This window comes from Chrysochloris asiatica, unplaced genomic scaffold (genome assembly GCF_000296735.1).
Source record: "Chrysochloris asiatica unplaced genomic scaffold, ChrAsi1.0 scaffold00040, whole genome shotgun sequence".
In the NCBI taxonomy this organism is placed as follows: Eukaryota; Metazoa; Chordata; class Mammalia; order Afrosoricida; family Chrysochloridae; genus Chrysochloris; species Chrysochloris asiatica.
This window is the reverse complement of record NW_006408558.1, coordinates 14,515,401-14,532,078: the sequence shown is the minus strand read 5'-3', so window position 1 is coordinate 14,532,078 and position 16,678 is coordinate 14,515,401. Positions and strand designations below refer to the sequence as shown.

Sequence of the window (16,678 nt, the reverse complement as noted above, 5' to 3'; positions counted from 1 at the left end):
AACTAACTCCCTCGACCACTGAGCAGTTGCTATAGTTCCCAACAGCTTCCATTGTCTGAGCTATGGTGGAGCCACGCCATCTCACAGAGACCTCACACACTGCAGTACAAAACTGCTCCTCAGTAGGGTTTCAAGGCTGTGACCTTTCAGAATCAAGTTGCCAGGCCTTTATTCCAAGGGACCTCTGAGTGGGCTCAGCTGTGTTTAAGCGGAGTGCCTAACTGTTTGTACTATGTGTGTCCACATGGTCTTTAGTCCCTTCGGCCATCCCTGGTCAGGAGCAGCCACAGAGCTGTGTGCATACTTCCTCATTCATGTGTTAAGGTGTCTTGTCCCCTGTGTTCTCTGATCCAGTGGTGATGGGACCCAGCCTGCGGGCAGGTTGCCGCCAGATGCCTTCAGGCTTCCAGGTCACCCTTCTTGTCCAGCATCCACACAGTTGGGAGAGCCCTGGAAGCAAGGAAGGTGATGGCTCCAGGGACCACTGAAGGCATGTCCCCACCTGGCTTTGTAAAGTGTCCCCTGCCCACTAATGTGAATATGGGGGTGGGGTACACTTTGCCACGCAGCTTGCTGCTGCAGAAAAGATGAAGGAGACCCAAATCCAGACATGGCAGGACAAATGAAGAGAAATAAAGATACAGGTCAGACGTGGGTCCCCAACCTCTCAGCTCCTTTTGTGAATTGTGCAGGGGGCCCGGCCCCCTACCACAATCTGGCTTTATGCTCAACAAAGGACAAGACTCACAACGTCTGCAAAGACCCTGCAGAGGTGGGCGTGGCTTTCCTTATAAGTCATCTTGTTCATGAGGGGGTTACACTCGGAGGGGGACTCTCCAAAGACTTTAAAGCAGGCGCTCAAACAGTCGGGGGACCACCAGTGTTCACTGCAGTACCGTTCACAACGGCTAAAAGGTCGAGACAACCCAAGAGTCCAGCCACAGAGGAATGGACACCCAACGTGTGGCCCAGGCATCCTTACAATAGAGTAAGACTGCCACAAGGAGAAACAACGTTCTGATGCAGGTTACAGCGTGGGTGAACCTGGGACCCACAATGCTGAGCGAGAGACCAGACTCTGTGACCTCATATGGTAGGATTCCAGCTATAGGAAATGCCCATTGGGGTCTCCAGGGGCTGGGGGAAGTGCAGATGTGGGAGGTCTCCTTGAGGGGAGGAGAATGTTCTGGAACTCAATGGAGCTGATGTTAGCACCATGTGGTGAATACATGAAGTGTCAGTGAACTTTAAAATGGTGACTGTTACATTATGTGAATTTTGTCTTGATAAAAAGAACACATACACACACATACACTTAGCAGGTCTGGTTCCCTGCGGGCAGCATGAGGACATAGGGGTGTGGCCAGGTAGGAACCGCTTCCCCCTGCTCACTGCTCATGAAGCCATTGGTTGGAAAGAGAACAGTGTCCTGGTCCAACCAACATACCCTCTCTCACCAGACCTCGGCCCTACTGTCCTGTGCACCCGATCACCCCTGTGCCAGAAGGAAAGGCGTCCGTCTGGACAGCTGCAGATGTCCTCAAAGCACCTACTGCACAAGCCAGGGTCCTCTGGAAAATCTAGACCCTCTCCCTCTGCCCATTCCCAAAGCACGGGTTCAAGCCCAGCGCTCCCGTATGTGAGCCGGAGCCAGAGCTGGAGCTGGAGCGGGAGCCGCCAACTAGGAAGCTCCTGCCTGCTGGGGTCGTGGCCCGGCACCAGGAGCTAGCTCTTCCACACAGCTGCAGCGCGGGTGGAATGAGTCTGGAAAATGCAGACGGGGAGAAAGTCCCGGCCTCCGCTGCCTCAGTGCTGCTCCTGAGTGCCCAAACCAAACCCAAACCCACTACCGTCGGTGCTGACTCATACCGACCCTACTGGACAGACTAGAGCTGCTTCATGGGGTTTCTGAGACTGTAAATATTTATTGGAGCAGATGGCTTCATCTTTCTCCCAGGGAGCGGCTGGTGGGTTTGAACCACCAACTTTAGGGTAAGTAGCCAAGCACTTAACAAGCCAAGCAGGGACACACTGTCTCAATGCCACTTCTTCTACCTCCTGTGGTCAACTATCCTCGCCTTCCACATTCTTACAGTTTCTCCCCCAAAACAAGGTCACACTTTGCAAACGTCTTGGGACTATTTTCAGAACGACCTGTACAATGGTCCTACCTGAACCCACGCTGCAGACCACATGGTGGCTACCTCCGTGGCGGGGTCTCGGAGAGGCAGCGTTCATCATCCTAGTACACATTTGAGTTTACGGTGCACACCCAGGACATGTCAACGCTCCACACGGAATGGTCCAGCACCCCCAGCGACAGGACGGGTGTCGTGCCCAGGTGGGAACCAGCAAACAAAGAAATGTGTCTTACCTGGTAGCATCAAAGCTGTCGTATGAGCCGACCGTATAGTGTCTGAAGAGTTTCTTGCTTCGGTCCACACGGGTCTCTGTACAGAGAGGAAGATTGAAGATGGTTTAGAGAGGTGGTGGGTGCTAACCACACGCGGCTGGCCAGGCCTGACCTCCTGGGGAAGTGCTGTGAGGAAAAGCAGGCCTGGTTCTGGGATTTAACTTTGTACAATGTGTTGGTGCACATGGAACCCAAGGCTGCTACTGGGAAGTTAGGACCTTTGTTCAAAGCAGAAGCAAAGTGCCCCAGGCCCTCGGCACGTGGGGGACGCAAGAGAGCCATACTGTGCTAAAAAGTAAGGCCACTGGCGCTTGGGCAGTGACAAACACAGCCCCCAAGGTACCATCATGAACAGCGTTCTGAAGTGAATCCTCTGAACCTGCAGAGGATGACCTTTGGGGGAGGGGGTGTAAAGTTAGCTGCTGTTTTCCTGATTACAGTTCCTTTCCCTTAAAAAAGAAAAAAGAAATCCCAAACCAAACACGATCCATTCCTAATTAAGTCTTCTGCTCATTTCTGGTTTCTCTAACTCAGCAGATTTAGACACAGACTTCATGGGATGGTATGAATGATGTAAATAGATTGAACAGAGAGCCGAGGGCTGGTGTCGGGAGGAGGGAGATTAAAAAAAAAAAATCACATCAAAAAACAAAACAGGAGCTTTGGGTTTAGTACTGAGTTTGCCCTGAAATACAATCTCCCGCACACATTCCTTATTCAACCCTGCAATTGGCTGTCATCTTATTAAAGCCCTCTCTGTTTGTCTGTCTCCCCAGTGCACACATCTGCAGTGCACTGGGAAGAACCAACACCTCCAAGCTCCTTGTATACCCTCCACCTATCAGGGAGCAGGAGCTCCGGTAGTGTAGTGGTTACAAATCAGCTTGCCAACCTCAAGGTCAGCAATTCGAAACTACCAGCCTTTTCGCGGGAGACAGATTAGGCTGCAGGGGCACAGAACTACCACCATCAGGGAGCGAGATCCTGTCCAAGACTACAATTCCCAGCTTCCCTTGCACCAGTTGTGACCATGTGACTGATTCTCACCAACGGAATGTAAGCTCAAGCAATGGAGGTTCCTTCCAAGCCACTCCCCCAACTTCTGCTAGCTTTAAGTCCCTAGAGGACAGTAGAGTCCTAAATTGGAAGGTGTCTTGTCTCTGTGTACTGGACTATCACAACAGAAAGAAACAAACCTTTACTGTTTAAAGACCCTAGAGGCACAGTGGATTAAGCTTTGGGCTACTTATCAAAACATTGGTGGTTCAAACGCACTAGTCTTTCCATGGGAGTCTGCCACCATAAAGATTTCAGTCTTTTTGAATGCACCAGGGAGTCCGCCACTCTGGGGAGCGCCCAAATGGCAGAGGCTTCATCTTCCTCCCTTCTACTCCCCAGGTTAAGTCACACAAGGGTGCAGGAGTTGGATGAAAGAATGGAAGTCGCTCCCAGATCTTCATACTCCCAGGGCGCAGAGGTTCGTCAGGTTAACCAGTATGTGGCACTGCGGGATAAGCACTAGACTGCAATGCCAATTTGATCCTCAGAAACCCTATATAGGGTCACTACGAGTCAAAACTGACTCCCTAGCACCTAACAACAATGAATAACTCAGAAAGTCTGGAGGTGCTTATTCATTCATTCATATGTTCATTCATTCATCCAGCTAGCAGCCTGTGAGCAGTGTTTGTGTTTGCTGTGAGTAGTTGGGTAGATTTCAACTCATGGGGACCCATAGGACAGAGTGAGGCTATGCCCTGGGCTTCCTAGGCTGGCATCTTTACAGGAGTACAACACCAGGCCTTTTCTCCCATGAGGTGGCTGGGGGTTTGATCTACCAACCTTTTGGCTATCAGTCAAGAGCTTCACCATTATGCTACGAGGGTTCCATAGAGGAAAAAAGATTATAGCCTCGGAAACATATTGTTGTTGTTAAGAGCCGCTGAGTCGATTCAGACTCTCTATAGGGTTTCTGAGACTTTAAATCTTCTCAGGAGCAGAAAGCCTCATCTTTCTCCAGTGGAGTGGAGGGTGGGCTGGAAGCGTGGACCTTGTGGTTTACAGTCCAGTGCTTATCCTAACCATGAGCCTGGGTAAAACCAGCGGCAACGCTGGGATCTAGAGTCCCTGGAAGCTTTGCTCTGAGGGTTGTCTTAAACTAACAAAACAAAACTGATTTGAGAGAATGAAGAACATTAAAACAAAGCACAGAAACGAGAATAAACAGCAAAGCTAGAAATTCCATTTTCATATATCTCCAGCAACAGATTGGGTGACGTACTTCAACGTGTCAGCAAGAAAATAACACTTTCTATAGAATGGTTCAGAAGCACACCCTCTGAGCCCGGGAGGAACCAAGGATGGACCACCCAGGGGCTCCAGGGACTCTTTGACCCCAGGGGACTGTGTGTCTAGAAAAGGGAAGAAGGATATTTGCTGAGAGGCCGGGTGGTGGGTGGTGGCTACGAGGTCTAATGAAATAAGCAAGGAGGCAGGGGCTGGGGCAAGACCCCTAACTTAGAATAGTCTGGTCCGTTCACTCCTGAGATGGTCCAGAGACTGGAGTTTAGACAAGACATGTGAGCTGAAACCTCCCACTTACTCTATGACAGATAGGAAACACCCTTTCCAAGCCTCAGTTTCTTCATCTGTAGCATGGGCCAACAGCAGGACCTGCCTTACATTGTGAAGATGAGGATGAAATGAAATAACCCTCTAAATAAGTCCCATCCCCAGCACTTGGCCCAGGGACACCTCCAGGTTCTCAGGGAACCTCTCTGCTGTTCTCATCTACAACCCTTTCCCCAAACGAGCACAGAGGAAGACCCTCGACCATACCTGCACTGTGTACCTTCCCACCAGAGCCCTGGGTGCTGTGAACAACAGTGAACCAAAGGTTGGAGGTAAATAGAAATGAAAGACCTTTGCAAAGACCAGACCAACTTTACGACAACCAAGGAGCGGCTGGTGAGTTTGAACTGCTGATTTTTTGGTTCAAACAGATCTTGAGGTCTAGTGCTTTTTCCCACGGTGCCACACCAGGACTTCAAAACAAACCTACAAGGCTGAAAATTGTTGTTGTTGTTGTTAAGCACCGTGGAGTCGGTTCCGACTCACAGTGATCCTGCACAGGGTTTCCGAGGCTGTAAATCTCTACGGGAGCAGAACACCTCATCTTTCTCCCGTGGAACCGCTGGTTGTTTTGAACTGCGACCTTGAGGTTAGCAGCCCGATTCGTAACCACTACGCTACCAGAGGGAACCAGAAACATCAATCTGTAAATAATAACAACTACAAAGCAAAAGGAAGGAATAAACTAGTGTAGTTTGCCTCGGTAGAAGGGCTTGCTGATGTTCTTCTGAGAAACCAGCCATGAAAACCCTAGGGAGTCCAGTCCTACTCTGACACCGGTTAAGGATAGCCTGAGTCCAGGCAACTGATTTATTCCAACAAGGAAGACGCGACCTGCAATTCTCAAACGCCCTCTAGGGGGCAGTACACCCCTCAATGAGACCCTCTCCTGGTCACCTTCAGGCAATTCTTGATGAGTTTTTGTCAAAGAGCAGCTATAGTGGCCAGATTGAGGCCAGTGGGTCTCAGAAAAACAAGGAGCCCCGGAATGTGACACAGGATGTGAGACTAACTGCCAAAGAAGAAACACTTCTGGGTCAGGGGTCAGGTCAGCTCACTCCACCACCAAAATGAAGAGGGGTTGCTACACCAGCCCCCCTGAGGGATTCTGTGTAAGTTTTTTTCTTCCTTTCCTCCAAAGTGCTCTACATCATTGTTGTGGTTAGGTGCCTTCAAGTCGGTTTTGACTCATATTACTCATATTGATCCTACGTGCGACAGAACGAAACACTGCCCAGTCCTGCCCCAACCTCACAATTGTTGCTACGTTTGAGCCCATTGATGCTGCCACTTTGCCAATCCATCTAGTTGGGGGTCTTCTGTTGCTATTTTTTAGTGGTTACGAGTCAGGTTGTTAATCTCAAGGTCAGCAGTTCGAAATCACCAGTTATCCCACGGGAGAAAGATACGGTTTTCTGCTCCCATAAAGATTTACAGCTTCGGAAACCCTATGCAGGGTTGCTATGGGTCGGAACCCACTCCACAGCACACAACCACCACCGCCACACTGCAGGATACACACTAGACTGTTAACCACAAGGTCAGCAGTTCAAACCCACCAGTGGCTCCTTGGAAAAATGCACGGTTGCTATGAGTCAGAACCGACTTCACAGCACTTAACAACAACAACACAGTTTAAAAAAAAAAAATTTTTTTTTTTACAATAAGCACAGACAAATTGGAACATTGCAAGATGCTGCCATCTATTCTGAAAAAGTAAAAGGGATATTGGTTCACAGTTTATTTGAAGGCCACCCACGGGGAGACATTTGGAAATACAAAAGGGACATTTGAACTCATGTGGATTCTGAACTTGTTAGTTCAGAAAGGGAATCTGGAGAGAGAAATTATAATTTATTGTTGTGTGCCACAGAGCTCATTCTGACTCACAGCACCCCTATGGGGGAGAAAACAACTGCCCCTTGGGGTTCCTGATGCTGTAGTCTTTACAATGGAGTCCTGATGTGGCGCAGTGGGCTAATATACTGGACTGCAAAGTCAGTTTGCACCACAAGGTTGGTGGTTCACCTCACTAAAACTGCTCCTTGGAAACCCTACACAGGGTCGTTACAGGTTGGGACAAACTGAACGGCACCTAACAACAACAACAATCTTTACAACAGAATGCAGAAGTCATCAAATAATATCACACCACACACACGTGAAAGCTTGCTGAAGATAATTAAACTATGGTTGCAGCAGTGTACGGACAGAGACATGGCAGAAATTCAAGTTGGATTAAAAAGTGGACGGGGAAGGAGGGATATCATTGCTGACGTCAGATGGATTTTGGCTAAAAGCAGAGAATACCAGAAAGGAATTTACTTGTGTTTTACTGACTATGTAAAGGCATTCAACAGTGTTGTTGTTATTGTCAGGTGCCATCAAGTTGGTACTGACTCATAGCAACCCAATGCACAACAGAATGAAACACTGCCCGATCCTGGGCCAACCTCACAATTGTTGCCACGCTTGAGCCCATTGATGCTGCCACTTTGCCAATCCATCTCACTGCTGGTCTTTCTCTTTTTCTCTGACCCTCCATCTAACCATACATGATATCCTTCTCCAGTAACTGGTCCCTCCTGACAATATGTCCAAAGTATGAGAGACAAAGTTTGGCCATCCTGGTCTCCAAGGAGCACTCTGGCTGCACTTCTTCCAAAACAGATCTATTGGTTCTTTTGGCAGTCCATGGCATTTTCAATATTTTCCTCCAACACCATAACTCAAATGCATCAATTCTTCTACAGTCTTCCTTATTCACTGTTCAGCTTTCGCATTCATATGAGGTTATTGAAAATACCATGGCTTGGGTCAGGCACACCTTAGTCCTCAAGCTGACATCTTTGCTCTTCAACACTTTACAAAGGTCTTGTGCAGCAGCTTTGTCTAATGCAATATGTCGTTTGATTTCTTGACTGCTGCTTCCATGAGGGTTGATAGTTGATCCAGGAAGAAGAAAGTCTGTGACAACTTCAATATTTTCTCTGTTGATAAGAACGTTGTCCAGTGGTGAGGATTTTTGTTTTCTTTACATTGAGATGTAATCCATACTGAGGGCTGTGTTCTTTGATCTTCATCAGGAAATATTTTAAGTCCTCTTTATTTTCAGCAAGCAAGGTTGTATCATTTGCATATCGCAGGTTGTTAATGAGTCTTCCTCCAATCATGATGCTGCATTTTTCTTCATATAACCCAGCTTCTCGGATTAATTGCTCAGAATACAGGTTGAATAAGTATGGTGAAAGAATACAACCCTGTTGCACACCTTTCTTAATTTTAAACCATTCAGTGTTCCCATGTTCTGTTCCAACAACTGCCTCTTGGTCCAGGTACAGATTCTTCATGAGCACAATTAAGTGTTCTGGAATGCTCATACTTTGCAATGTTGTCCATGGCTTGTCATGATCCACACAATAGAAAGCCTTTGCTTAGTCAATAAAGCATAGGTAAACATCTTTCTGATATTCTCTGCTTTCAGCCAAGATTCATCGGATATCAACAATGATATCCCTCGTTCCACGTCCCAAAGAATTTTCATTCTTTGCAATGTTTTTCATAATTTGACAATGTAGATCCTAACAAATTATGGAAAACATTGCAAAAACGGGAATTCCAGATGCTTAATTGTGCTCGTGTGGCACCTGTATGTAGAGAAAGAGACAATGCTCAAACAGAACAAGAGGACACTGAATGGTTGACAATCAGGAAAGGTGTGAGCCAGGGTTGTATTCTTTCACCATGCTTATTCAATCTGTATGCTGAGCAAAGCATCCAAGGAGCTGGATTATCTGAAGGACATGGCTCAGGACTGGAGGAAGAATCATTAGCAACAGTAATATGCAGATGATACAACCTTGCTTGCTTAAAGTAAAAGGACTTGAAACATTTACTGAAAAAGATCACAGACTACTGCCTTCACTATGGATTGCACCTCAATGTAAAGAAAATAAAAATCCTCACAACTGATGGATAAATAACATCATGATAAGTAGAGAAAAGATTGAAGTTATCTAAGATTTTATTTTATTTGGATCCACAATCAACACTCATGGAAGCAGCAGTCAAGAAATCAAACGACATACTGCATTAGACAAATCTGCTGCACAAGACCTTTTGAGAGTGTTGAAGAGCAAAGATGTCAGCTTGAGGACTAAGGTGCGCCTGACCCAAGCCATGGTATTTTCAGTCACTTCGAACGCATGTGAAAGCTGGACAGCGAATGAGGAAGACCATAGAAGAATTGATGCCTCTGGATTATAGTGTTGGCAAAGAATATTAAGTGTACTATGGACTGCCAGAAGATTGAATCAATCAGATTTGAAAGAAAATGAGACTTCATCTTGTGCACTTTGGACATGTTATCAGAAAGGACCATTTCCTGGAGAAGGACATTGTGTTGGGTAAAACAGAGAGCTAGTGGAAAAAAAGGGAGATCCTCATTGAGGTGGACTGATACAGTAGGTTCAAACATAGCAACAGTTGTGAGGGTGCGAAGGATGGGGTAGTGTTTCGTTCTGTGGTGCATAGGGTCGCTGTGAGTTGGAGCCAAGTAACATCTACAACAAATTTTTCTGGGAGCATATGATATTGAAATCTTTGTGTCAAGTTGGCTGGACCTGGATACCATGGGACCTCTTGTGGTGGTGGTTGTTAAGTGCCGTCTGACTCATAGAGACGCTGTGTAGGGTTTCCAAGGCTGTGTATCTTTGCGGGAACAGAAAGTCTCATCTTTCTCCAGTGGAACAGCTGCTAATGCGTATTCTACAGAGCCCCTTGTTAAGTGCTATCGAGTTGGTTCCGACTCATAGCGACCCTGTACAGGGTTTCCAAGTGAGTTTGAACCTTGAAAAGGACTGGCACTGTGGCAGCAGCATTGGGCTCAAGTGTAACAATTGTGAGATGGCGCAGGACCAGGCAGGGTTGTGTTCTGTTGTACTATGTAATAGAGTCTCTATGAGTTGGAACTGAATGGATGGCACCGAACAACATCATTCAATCTGTAATAAATGGCTTCTGTAAGGTCACAGCCTTGAAAACCCCACGGAGCAGTTCACGGGTGAGTCAGAACCCAGGAATTCAGTGATGGCCTAGTGGAGTGTATGCAGCGGGAGACCCTCCTGTCCATCTTAGGAGGGCCCGGGGGCAGGTCGTTGCTGGCAGGACTGTACATGATGTCCACAGAATGAGCCCCGAGAAGGAAGCCCACCAGAGACAACTCTGTGCTTTCAAGGCGCCATGGTGATGGGGCAGGACAAGAAAAGCAGAAAGGCTGAGGTGGGTGAATGGGAAAGGCGCCCACGCGAGCTGTCCTGGGTGCTGGAGGAAGCCACATTCCTTATCTGAGGTGTTGTCTCAGGCAGCTATACGGCCTGGTGTAGACTGCTAACCGCAAGTAGATGGTTCAAGCCCGCCAGCTGCCCCTAGGAAACCCTATTCAGAGTTGCTCTGAGTTAGAACCAACTCGACGGTACTTAGCAACAACAGGAATAGGTGCTGGACAATCACAGTGGTGCCAAGACACCCGTTTAAGGGCGGAGCTGAATTTCAGTTTTGTCTCTGGCATTCCAGAAATTTGGCCACGTTCAGGAGCTCCCCACACCAGGCTGGGCCCCCATATGGGCAGGCTCCTTTCCTTATCCCCACTAGAGATCGGCAGCAAGATAAACCTAAGGTTTTATCTTAGCCAGTGGGTGAGGCTGCCCACTCCCCACCCCACCTGGTTCTCCTCCCCAGCCTCCCTCCTTCCCTCATTCACTCTGCGGATGACACAACCCTCCTTAACACAACATTGGAAAGACTCCTACTTCCTCACTATGCGGGCTTCATTGACAGAGGGCTTTTTGTGAGCCTTGGTGGTGCTGTGGGTTCAGTGCCAGATTCCAAACAACAAGGTGGGCAGTTCAAAACCCACAGGAGAAAGATGAGGCTGTCCTCTCCCATAAAGATTGACACTTTCAGAAACCCTCTGTAGGTTGGTTATAAGTTGGAATTGACTCCATGACAGAAACATTTCTGTGAGTCTAGGAGTTTTGGTGGCACCGTGGCTAAGCACTCTGCTAACCGTAAGGTCGGCAGTTCGATCCCACCCAATAGCTCTGCTGAAGCAAGATCTGGAGACCTGTTCCTTTGAAAACTGTAGCCTAGGAAATCACAGGGGGTAGTTCTACTGTATCGTGAGATGGCAGAATGCTAAACACACACACACAACAACAACCGTGAGCCTGGAGCCAACCTAGATGTGACTGAGGGCTCTGCGGGGTGACGTTGGCATTGCCATTTCACATGGCTCAGGGTCACCCTCCCGCCCACGGGATCCCGTGACCCGCGCCAGGTCGCACAGGCTGTGGAACAAAACGGAGGACTGAAACCATAGGAGGAAATGAATTACCAATGGAGATGAAAGCTAGAAATAACGTTTCTTTTTTAAAATCAAAGATGCGGATGGGCTTCTGGCAAAGCAGAGAAACGCTAAGACAGAGGTGCCAGGAGGAGCTGACAGCAGGCGCCGGGGGCGGGCGGGCGGCAGGGGCCTCTCGATTCTCCCGCACTTCACTCAAGCCAGCCCCCTGCCGGCAAAAAGAGGCAGTGCTGCCTGGGGTTTCTCTGAGAAACCAGAACCCTTAAGGAACACGCATGTATAAACATGTCTCAAATCGGGCTGTGAACAGCAAGGCCAGCAGTTCGAAACTACCAGCTGTTCTGTGGGAGAAAGATGAGGCTGTTTGCTCCTGAAAAGATTTACAGCCTTGGAAACTCCACGGCACATCACCACCACTGGATGGTCTACACCATTAATGTCCTCATGGATCACTGGAAGGTTGGAGGTTTAAATCCACTCAGAGGTGTTTCAGAAGAAAGACCTGACGTTCTACTTTTTATAAAAATTGATTCCTTGCAAATCCTTGTTGGTCTTTTTAGTGTCATTGAGTCGGTTCCAACCCTTGTGGTTCACACTGACTTTGCAGTCTGGTGCATTAACCCACATAGCCACACCAGAACTTACAAGTCTTCTCGGACACACCCAGGTTCATCATGAGTCTGAATGGACTCAACAGCAATTGATCTTTGGGACATATACATGTGCAGATAGAGACACACACACACACAGAGCCCTGGCTGGTGCAGAGAGTTCAACACTCGGCTGCTCACTGGAAGGTCAGTGGTTTGAACCCACCAGCTGCTCTGTGGTAAAGACTTGGCAGTCTGCTTCTGTAAAGATTTCAGCCTTGGAAACCCTGTGGGGCAGTTCTCCTCTGTCCTCTAGGGGATCGGCTCAGAGGCTGTGGGGTTTGGGTTCCTGACCTCATCACGGGGAGGGGACAAGAATGGACGAGGAGGAACCTCCAGACCCTGCAGACGTGTAGACCAATGTGCGTGAGTGTCCTGTGGCTGGCTCTGTGACAGATGACTACCAATGCGGAGACTTAACCCATCACAGATGGGTTGTCTCTCACAGCTCTGGAGGTCAGCGGTCTAACCCACATCCCCCTGGGCTACAGACAAGGAGTGGGCAGGGCTGGCTCCTGCTGGAGGCTCCAGGGAAGAATCTGTTTTCTTGACGCTTCCTGCTCAGAGAGAGCTGCATCCCTTGGCTTGTTGCTCCTCCATTCATCTTCAAACCAGCCACGATGCGTCCAGCCCTTTTCATATGAAGCTTGCCTCTGAAACCTCTGCCTTCCTCTCCCACTTCTAAGGTCCCTTGTGATGAATGCGTTGGGCCATCCAACATCCAGGATTAACCCCATTCCAAGGTTATGTGGTTAGCATCTCCATCTACCAGCAACCTAGAGTCCCCTTTGCCATGTGACCTCACACACTCACAAGCTAGGGGGCCTGGAACGGGGACATGTTTGAACGCCATTCTTCTGCCAACCACACCCCCAAAGCGACTAAGTTTGTAGGATAGCAAAGCTGGCCAAGACTTGCTCAGGAAATGGTTTAAGCCAGAGTCAATCAGGAACGCGGAGTCTTGAGTTCAGCTTAGAAACTCTTCCAGTTAGGATAGGTCCTTTCCAGGCATCAGCTGTCGGCAAATATACACCAAGGCCCTGTTCAAGCACTCAGCACGTAAGGTCAGAGTTCAGGGCCCACTTGTCCAGACTCGAATTTCCCTCTGTGGGGTAGGGCTAAAAGGTCTCTCATTCCGGACACATGGGTGGGGTCCAGCTCCAGGCGATGTCCACCTCGGAAGCAAGAACACTGCTCATTGAGGACTTCTGCTGACAGAATTGCACTCTGTACAAGGACAATGGTGGCCGGTGGTCCCCATGGGCCTGGGGCACACTCTCCTCCCCGAACCATACTGGCTTCCAGTGGTTCAAGCTGCCTGCGTGGTGGGTTATGGCACGGACAAGCACATGCTTGGAAGTTGTCACTGCTCTGTCCTTCCCTCCTATTCCCCGCCTGACCCCCCCAACCTCCTGAACAAACCACTTAATCAACCAGCCAACCACCCAATCAAACCCATTTCCCACTCATGGTGTCCTTCATGGTGACACAGTGGAATTGCTCCATAGGGCTTCCTTGTCAGTGATCTTTCTGGGAGGAGATTGCCAGCCTTCCTTCCATGGTGCCAAAGCGTGGGCTTGAACCGCCAACCTTTGACTTTGTCAGCCCAGCGAGAACCCAGCCATGTGTCCCCACACCTGGGACTGGACCTCAGCTGCAAGGGTCAGTAGTAGCACCAATTCTACAATATCTACATGATTTGAGCTTCCTTAACCCTTTCAAGATGAATTATTTTCAGTGTTAAAGTTGTGATGAAACCTTGTGCTTTCAGTAATGGAAGGCATTTAGGATGAAATGAATTTTTTTTTTTTTAGGTAATATGAAATTTGATACAGTTGTTGTTGTTGGGTGATAAGCGCCGTTGAGTCTGTTCTGATTCACAGCGACTGTGTATGGGGGTTCTGAGGAGCAGCTTGTTGTTGTTGTTATGTGCCATCGAGTCGGTTCCGACCCATAGCGACCCTGTACAGGGTTTCCGAGGGTGTAAATCTTTACGGGAGTAGAACGCCTCATCTTTCTCCCGCGGAGCAGCTGGTAGTTTCGAACCACTGACCTTAAGGTTTGCAGCCCGATTCGTAACCACTACGAGCAGCTGGTGGGTTTGAAATGCTGACTTTGTGGTTCACAACCCAGTGCTGTTCGTACAGCTCCACACCAGGTGGGACACGGATATCTGAAGGGGTCTTCGGTGCTGGGATGGGTGTTGATGCCCATCTTTTCAGATTCACACAGTTATACAGTCTCTCCACAAGATGGCAGCATGCACCAAAAGTGGGATAAATGGTTCCCACTAAATTTTGGAAGTGGAAAAAATACCCACTAACACATTGCCTAAGGAGCTCTGGTAGCGTAGTGGTTACGAATCGGGCTGTGAACTGTAAGGTCAGCAGTTCGAAACTACCAGCGGTTCCGCGGGAGAAAGATGAGGCGTTCTGCTCCCGTAAATATTTACAGCCTCGGAAACCCTGTGCAGGGTCGCTATGAGTCGGAACCGACTCCACGGCACTTAACAACAACAACAACACATTGCCTAACAACAAATCTAAGGAGCTCTGGTAGCATAGTGGTTACGAATCAGGCTGTGAACCACAAGCTTAGCAGTTCGAAACTACCAGCTGCTCTGCGGCAGAAAGATGAGATGTTCTGCTCCCGTAAAGATTTACAGCCTCGGAAACCCTGTGCAGGGTCGCTATGGGTCGGAACTGACTCGACGGCACTTAACAACAACACATTGCCACTGCCAATTCTGAATCATAGCAAGTCTATAGGTCAGAGTAGAATGGAGTCCTGGTGTGGCACTGTAGGATAAGCACTGGACTGCAAACTGGACTGTCGGTGGTTCAAGTCTAATAGCTGCTCTTCAGAACCCCTATACAGGGTCTCTGTGAGTTGGAACCAACTTAATGACACAGGACTGGGCAGTGTCTTGTTCTACGGTGCACAGGGTCTTTATGGGAGCAGACAGCCTCAACTGTCTCCCTCAGAGTGGCTGGTGGGTTTGAACCACCAACTTTGCAATTAGCAGTACATTGTTTACCCTGCTGTGCCACCACTACATATAGCTCATGGGATATGAAAGAGTTAGAAGGTGCTTGACTGTGTGTATGTATGTATGGAACATGCTAACCACAAGTTCAGCGGTTCAAACCCACCAGCTGTTTTGCCGAAGAAAGTTGAAGTTGTCTGCTCCCGTGAAGGTCTACAATCTCAGAAACCCTATATAGTGTGGTGCTGTAGGCTAAGCACTGGACCGCAAAGTCAGTTTGAATCGCAAGGCTGACAGTTCAAACCTAGCAGCTGCTCCTCAGAAACCCTATACAGGTTCGTATGACTCGGAACTAACTCAACAGCACTTAACAACAATGTCATTGCGTTGATTCTGACTCATAGTGACCCTGTGTGACAAAGTAGGAACTGCCTCTTAGGTTTTCCAAGACGAAATCTTTATGGGACCAGACAGCCTCAGCTTTCTTGCTAGGAGTGGCTGGTGAGTTTGAACTACCAACCTTGCAGTTAGCAGTACGTTGTTCACTCCACTTTGCCACCACTATCTACAGCTCATGGGGCATGAGAAGCTTGGCTGTGTGTAGGGACAGATGGGCCTTATGTCAGTGGGCCCCAAACATCTGGGCACTAGACCGTAGCCAGATCTACGGACCCCCAATCCAGAGGCAAGGGGAGAAGGCACTGGGATGTGGGGTTGCTTGTCCTTCCTGCAACCTACAAAGCTTATTTCAGAGTGCTGGCCATTTCTTCTTAGTCATCCAGTCACTAGTCAGCTGTAGGGTGACAGAAAACCCCCTACACACCAGGAGTTGCATTCCTCTGGCTCAGCACAAGCAAGTACCTGCATGGGAATCCCACCGGGCTTCATGGACTCAGGCTCAGTACAGGTGCGTACTGTATGGAATCACACCGGGCTTCATGGACTCAGGCTCAGTACAGATAAATACCCATATAGGGACACACTGGCTTCATGGACTCAGGCTCAGGACAGGCGCATACTGTATGGGATCACACCAGGCTTCATGGACTCAGGCTCAGTACAGATAAATACCCATATAGGGACACACTGGCTTCATGGACTTAGACTCAGTACAGGTGATTACCCACAGGAGATCACATTGGCATAGAGAGTCAGACTCAGCCCAGGTGAGTACTCATATGGGATCACAATGGGCTTCATGGACTCAGGCTCAGTACAGGCGAGTACTTGGATAGGGTCACACCGGACTTCATGGACTCAGGCTCAGTACAGATAAATACCCTTATAGGGACACAATGGCTTCATGGACTCAGGCTCAGTACAGATAAATACCCATATAGGGACACACTGGTTTCATGGACTCAGGCTCAGTACAGGCGATTACCCACAGGAGATCACATTGGCATAGAGAGTCAGGCTCAGCACAGGCGAGTATCCATATGGGATCACAATGGGCTTCATGGACTCAGGCTCAGTACAGATAAATACCCATATAGGGACACACTGGCTTCATGGACTTAGACTCAGTACAGGCGATTACCCACAGGAGATCACATTGGCATAGAGTCAGGCTCAGCACAGGCGAGTATCCATATGGGATCACAATGGGCTTCATGGACTCAGGCTCAGTACAG

At 48.6% G+C, this 16,678-nt stretch overlaps 1 protein-coding gene across 1 annotated transcript in view; it reads right to left on the bottom strand.

The window, feature by feature from the left end:
- SHANK2 (SH3 and multiple ankyrin repeat domains 2) overlaps positions 1-16,678 on the bottom strand; it is a 604,092-nt gene that overhangs the window by 253,021 nt on the left and 334,393 nt on the right. The window contains exon 13 of the mRNA XM_006860817.1: positions 2,375-2,450. Within this exon, the coding sequence (XP_006860879.1) occupies positions 2,375-2,450 (76 nt within the window). The remainder of the gene's footprint in view (positions 1-2,374; positions 2,451-16,678) is intronic.